General features: G+C 51.1%; 1 protein-coding gene across 1 annotated transcript in view; it reads right to left on the bottom strand.

Moving 5' to 3' along the window:
• CABLES2 (Cdk5 and Abl enzyme substrate 2) overlaps positions 1–158 on the bottom strand; it is a 19,975-nt gene extending 19,817 nt beyond the window's left edge. Inside the window, exon 1 of the mRNA XM_026042006.1 lies at positions 123–158. Coding sequence (XP_025897791.1) covers positions 123–158 — 36 coding nt within the window. The remainder of the gene's footprint in view (positions 1–122) is intronic.
• Positions 159–7,073: the final 6,915 nt, after the last annotated feature.

Raw genomic sequence — 7,073 nt, 5'->3', positions numbered from 1 at the left:
GCGGGCTCGGCCGCTCCTCTGGCCCCCTGCCCGCGACATCCCGCCGGCAGCCCCTTCCCCACACACCGTGTGTGTCCTGCCACACACCATGTCCCCTCATGGGCACCCATGGTGGCCCTCACAACCACCCACCGCATCCCCTCAGGAACACCCGCCATGTTCCCACACACCCACTGTGTGCCCACAAAAACATGGTCCTGTCACGAACATTGACCACTTTCCCCTCAGAAATAGCCTCCATGTCCTCCCCAAAACACCCATCCTGTCCCCCCACAAACACCTGCCTCTTCCCCACACAGGCGGCACCGGCCGCCTCACATTCCCAGGGGCGGCCGTTCCATCCCGGTCTATCATCCTGGGAAGGRGCCTCTCTCTTCCCAGGGGAAGGGAAGCTGCAGCCCATGACCTTTCCAGCTCGGACACCTCCCAGGTGGTTCTGGATGCCCCATGCTCACACTCACTAGCAGCACCCAAACCCGGCACCAGGCMCAATTCCATATGTCCCGGGAAAGGCTGACAGAGCACAGGGCAGGGCATATGGAAAAGGCGGATGGGGAGAGGACACAGTGGGGACCGGGGACAGCAGAAACTCAGCAGTGTCCCCCAGGGTGAGCCAAGCTCCGTGCGCTGCTCCTCGGTGTGGCTGTTTGCTCCATAAACATGCTCCATAAACACGTCCCGCCAGCATTCGCACCGACGTCTCCCCATCAGTCCGAGCATTAGGGACAAAAACAACCCTTGCAGACCTACCACGCTTCCTTTCTTGCATGGTTCTGCCATAGACACAAGCACACCCAGCCAAATTCACCACTGAAGAGGGACTAGTGAACTATTTTCAGCAGGGCAGGGGCTGGTGCATTTGCAAACCTGGACTCTGGCAATGGTAATTTCTTCTGCCAACCAGGACCCCACTGGTAAAGGAGTAATGTGAGAATGACTGCAACTGATTGCAGTTAACACCATGCATGGAGCTGATGTCTAATGATATGGTCTGAAATGGGGGCATTAAAGAGCAGGTAGATTTTCAAATCTGCACCCCCAGGGAAAAAAAAACATAAAAAAAACAAGATTAAAAAGAATTAAAACTCTTCTTGCTGGAAAGCTCATGAGATAAGTCATGGGATCAATGGGCATACAAATTTAGCACGTGCTTTTTCTAAAGAGTTCCCCAGAACCTAAGATCTGAATTAAAAAACAAATGGTATTTTTTTTCATTCTTTCTGTAGGATGTAAATTGTCCCACTGAGTCAGCGCAGGATGAAGCAGAAAGGAGCTGTCTTAGTGGGCTGCTAACTACAAAGCTGAGCTCAGAGGTTTGAGCGGTGCTGCCGGTAACGCTTTGGTGCAGGGGAGCTTTCATCTACATCTGACACGCAAACTAGTTCACAGTGCATGAATATAGCAGGCGCATTGCTGTGCTTCAAGGAATCTGCTGCTAAAACAGATGGGCATAACGTCAGCAGCATTCCCACGAATTACAGTAATGGGATAGACGCATCCAGAGCTGCCTTCTCCCCTGACCCTTTCCTTCCCTCAGGGAGTCACTGTATTGTGGGGACAGAGGGAGACGGAGCTTGTTTGGACTGAATGTGCTAGTCATTCATGGCACATTGGATGCTATTTTAGCAAAGGGCTTCACTCGTCACTGTGTTGCTGCGCAGGAGCTTCAAGTTCTGGGCTGAGAGATGCCTGGATCTTAAGCGCTGCAAACCCTCCAAGATAAATATTAAGGCAGGCAGTTCTGTGCTTGCAGCGGCATGATGGCAAAAATGTAAAACATCGTTTTGAATATCCAGCCCCAGCTTTCTCATTTTGTTTCTGGACTGAAAGCTCTTAGGACAGGAAGCACTGGACTGCACTGATACAGGTTTGAGCAGTCAAAATGTTGCTGGAATCAGGAGCTGCTATGGACAAGGCCAAACCTACCAGCCTTTATTCCAACATGATGAGGGAATATAGTTAACAAAGTCACTGCGAGTTTTCTGCATTCAAGAACAGCAGGATTTGGTGTAAGCATCTGATATGGGACAGCATTTAAACTACTTATGTGGGCTGGGCGCTAAAATTTTGCAAAATCATGGCCCAAAACCAAGCAAAAATAAACAGCTCATGAATATATTTAGGCTGGGAATCAGAAGGACAGTGTTCCAGTTGGAGGAACTGCTAGTATTTAGATGAAGTGTGAGAAATTCCTGCACAGGTTTTTCCAGTCAAAGTCAAGTGTGGATGAACCAACAGGCCTTTTCTAGTCCAGCATTGCTATATATATCACACTCAGGTGTCCATTCTTGCCAGCTTTTTTTTTTTTTTTTTTTTTTTTTTACCATCTGTCTCAGGAAAACAGAGAGAAAAATCCTGCTTTTGTCCCAAAGCCCAAATATGCTGGAGCTTGGTAAAAAAAAAAACCCTTGAAATATTTCTCTTAGCAGGTGTGGAAAAATCCTCTGGTTTCCCGCAGGTGAGGCAGCACTCCTTGCATCCCAAACCTGCCGGCCAGGATTGATTCGGGATGTTGTCCTCCTGTCACATGAACCGTGCAGTGTTTTTAATAYGACGACAGCCAGTTCCACTTGGAAGTCGTGTTTTCTCTTGATGCCTACTGGCGCAGAATGGACATTTCGCCCAGATTCCTCGTAGATGTGTGTTCATCCGTGCAGAGTTATGTAATCCTCTCCTGTCAYTGCACATTCCCAGTTAAAGCACAGGAACATGCTGAGCCCCAGGAGGAAGATGCTGCCAGCAGACCACTGTGCTGATTGCTATATGCCTGGGGAAGTGACTCAGGCTTTCCTACGTGACATTAAGTATTTAAAAATATGGGTCTGATTGATTTAATTGTATAGCTCTTTACACCAGGGAGGGCTGTGTGCTCACCTCATGAAAAATGTATGGGGTGTTTACAGGAGGATTTGTGAATGAATGACTTAGACCAGCTCTTCTGAACCACATGGCAAAGAAGCTGCAGTACGTGGCATTTCTGTAGACCAATAACGGGCATGGGATGGTCTTATAAGGATGTGTTTGCCGAAGAAGGCCCACATCTTCTGAAGGAACAATGATGAGAATATAGCAGCCCTGTCAGAGCTGGGGTTTTTGGAAGGGTGGATGGCTGTTCACGGGACGCCCAAGAGAAGCAGAAGGATCAGGCACTTTGGCTSAAAAATTCCTACAAGAAAATTTGCAGATACAATAGAGCATCCTTGGATCTCCTAAATTCCCTTCCTTCCAAGAACCATCACTGCATGCTGCACTTGATCACCAGAGCTGCTAAACCCATCCATTATCTCTCAGTGTCGCCCAGTCGAACTCTAATCCTTTCAAAGGTTTAAGATCTTGCCTTTTCCTTTGCCTTGAGCACACTTGAGTACTCCCTGTCAAATGTCCCACAGCCCCTGCATGTTTAGGCTGCCTAGACGTGTCGCTGTCCTCACACATGCAGGTGCCTCTGCCCTTGGGAAGGACCTACAAAAAACATCCATCTGACTTAAATCCCCCAAATAGGGCTGACGCAAGACCTCAGTAATGCCTGGAATGAGCTTTTCTGCCCTGAACTGATGAGCGAAGCTGCATTTCCAAACCCGTCTATAAATGCCACTATAAATGGCATTACTTACTGATCAGATCTCACTTAAACTCATTGAACTAATCAGATCGCTCACTGCAGGCAGGGTGGTGATCGGCCTCGTGCAAAGGGCATGGGTTGCGACACGAGGGGAATGCAACAGGGCTCGCTTAAACACCTGATGCTATAGAAAGCTTCCCTGAGCACAGCAATAATTCCTTCAAATYACCACGAAGCTTTCAGCAGTGAGAAGGTTAAAATCAGCTGGCTAGACTAGCACTCATAAACATACAATCTGTATCGTATTTACAGCTGGAGAGGGAATAACCCTCGCAGAAGGCTGTAAGGGAAGGAGGAGAATCTGATACTTCTCTATTTCTGCTGCTTTGGTTCCTGCCTCTCATGAGCCGGGACATCCGCACGGATCCCTGCTGCTTTTAGAAACCTCGGCTTCCTGCTTTCCTGCTGCAGCATCTCGGTGGTAAGGGCCATGCTGCAACCTTTGTGTGGTGGCAGGTTTCCTTTTCCAGGACAGAGATTTCTATCAATGCCTAAATTTGCACAAATTTACTTCTTACAAAAGATTACAGATAAAGTTTAGAGAGTAGCTGGGAACAGTTTTCTGCTGAGTGTAATGGGAGTCTCTTGCAGAATAAAGACTGAGGGCATTGGTACAGATTGGCAAGGTTTGCAAGCTGAGAACAATATGTGCTGTAAGAACGATTTGATGGATGAAAATACTTAAGGATCAGTAAGCCAGGACTTAGGATGAGGCTCTTTTTGGTACGCTTTGCCTGATGATGCAGGAGCCATTGCTATTTTGGATGGAATAAAAGAAAGCAGGTCCCTAGCTACCTGCACAGTTGCTCCTTCCAGCTTGTGGGATTTCAGATCCAGTCCCTGAGCTGACAGCCACCAAGCTGTGCCCTGGACTGATTCCTCTGGGAAACCAGTTCATCCTCCCAGTCATCCTGCATTTCTTTCCTGACGACATCAGAGCTATAATTTGCCTAAACAAAACAAACAAGAGCTGCCAGCCTTGCAGGAGGACTGATCCATATATGGGACAACTTCTATTCCGCTTCTACAGACTTACACACAACATTAAGGGTGATTTAGCAGCTTTTGGGGGAAGATCATCGTGTAAAAGTCTTTCTGCTGAACAGAAATGCAGCAACAACACATGTTTCCCTCTCCCAAGCATGTAGCTCACTTGACCTTGTACACGGATGCCCTTCTAAGTCATTAGYGAAATTCCACCAAAGTTATTAAAAGGCTGCTGCGCTCCTTAGTGAAGCAGGATTAACTCATCAGACTAGACTTCGCCCACTGGGTTTCTGCCAACGTGCTTCCATGAGCAGAGCAGAACCAAACCAGCACGTGGAGACCTCCGTGGAGCTCGGAGAGTCCGTGCAAACCTCCGATCACCAGTTTGCACCAGTAACACCATTAAATCACTACGTGCATTTGCCTGTCAAGAATTACATTAATATGAGATTGCCTGGAATAAGTGCAAGAATTAAAGGGCTTCACCAATTATCCACGTTTCTGCAGCTAACACAGAGCACAGGGACAGCCATACAACATCCCAAGGGCTGTACATGAGCAGACTTTATGGGGCTGGATAAAGTGCAGTGTATAAACCTGTATTTCACTTCAGCAGCCTGTTCAGAAAAGCACTTTGCCCAGATCTTATAAAACTATTGTTTGTTTTTACAGTTATGGGATAGTCCTAATTCTGAAATATGTGTCCCGGCCAGCCCCTCCAACACCTCCTGCACGGAGATATCAGCACATTTGGCTGATGGTGCCTGTTGGAACAAGGCAAAGAACAACATAAAAGATGATAAAAAAAAAAATAAAATAAAATAAAGGAAGGTGAATTTTGCGGTACTCTTTTGCAATAAAAAGAAAAAAAGGTCTTTGTAGAAAAAAAAAATGTTATTGTTGGCAGGAGTTTTGCACGTTTTGCTTACCAAATCATTGTAGGGGAAGATTATGTTATATTTGCATAAAAGTTCCTTCCCTCCTTAAATTCCTGTGCTCTCAGGCTGCCTCCCTGCAGGCCGAGGGGCCGCTCTGCAGGACTAGAGCCGCATGTTCCCCTCTCCATGGAATCCTTCTACCAGGCAGACTCACTGCGCCGCTGTTCCCTGCTGCTCCGGACGTTGGTGCCCCGCAAGCCAGCGGGAGCAAGGGACGGATGCGGTGCYGGGCGGCCAGGACCCAAAAGGCATCAGGGATCCAGGGGCCCAGGTGCAGCTTCCAGGCCRTGAGTTTCCAGGTGCAGTGATCCGATGAGTGCTTAAGCTGGGATCAATCAGCAGAGCCGCTGTTGCTTGCGGTGCCCAGCTGCTCTTCCTGCAGCTGGGGCTCCGGGATCAAGCTCCGTGCTGCTCCCTGCTCCAGGGGCTGTTTCCCAAGGGGGAGCCCAGCAGGGTGGTCCCSCCTGCCCTTCCGATGAGCCGGGAGGCAAGTGTGGATGGAGCYTGAGCCTGGGCGGAATGAGGATCCCCATGGAGAGTGACAGATACCGTGGAGGATGATGCACCCCACGGAGGGGGTCACAGACCCCCACAGAGGGTTAGGGACCCAGGAGCCCACAGGGCCATTGATGGCTCCGCGTGCTGCCCCCCACGATAGCGGCCGGGTTGCGAAGCGCCCATGGGATCCGGAGGGGACGAGGAAACCCCGGCCCGCACTGACACGCGCAGACACCAACACGCGCGACCGCTCCCGCGCCGCGGCCCCTTCCCGCCAGATGGCGCTGCCGCCCGCGCGCCCCGCCACACCCCGCCCCCTTTTCCCGCGCGCTGAAGCCCCGCCCCCTGTTCCCGCGCGCCGAGGCCCCGTCCCCTGTTCCCGCGCCCGCCGCGGTGGAGCGCGCGGGTTTCCGCTGTCSTACGGGGCGTTGTGTGATTAACCCCCCCAACAAACCTGTACCTCAGCCTCCCCCCGGCCCCATCTCCCCCTCTCAGGCTCCCTCCTGCCCCTGCGTTTGAACCACACACTGCACTGGAGTGGAAAAGCCGGGAGCAGAAGTGCCGGCCTTCCAACAAGGGGCCACGGGGATACGAATCCCGAACACGGATACGAATCCTGAGCAGGGATGCGACCCTGTGCAGGGCTTTAATGGCTGGAGCTTCGTGCGTGGGCAGAGCAGGACCTGTGCGTGTCCACGTCCCTTTTGTGCCCTGCCCAGGCACATGGATGCCAGCTGCAGGCAGGGGAGAGGCCCTTGCTTGGCACAAAATCCCATGGAAGGAAGTGGTCTGTGTCTGTGCTGCACAGCTGGGAGCCTCCTCATCCTTGCATGTGCATGGGAGCCCACTTGGCTCCAGCAGCTACCCCAAGGCACCCCCATCCGTCCATCCACCTCTTCCAGGAGCGCCCGGGTGCCTTTCCAGGGTGCTCTGCCCTGTGCCAAGCCCTCACGTGTCCCGCTGTGGGTCCGTATGGAGCCCTGCAGCCCTCTCCGTGCTCACTSCGGGTGTCTGGGCCCCTCCTGCCG

This window comes from Nothoprocta perdicaria, unplaced genomic scaffold, assembly GCF_003342845.1.
Source record: "Nothoprocta perdicaria isolate Ctin4 unplaced genomic scaffold, notPer1 scaffold_3, whole genome shotgun sequence".
Taxonomy (NCBI): Eukaryota; Metazoa; Chordata; class Aves; order Tinamiformes; family Tinamidae; genus Nothoprocta; species Nothoprocta perdicaria.
This window is presented reverse-complemented; position numbering and strand designations above follow the sequence as displayed.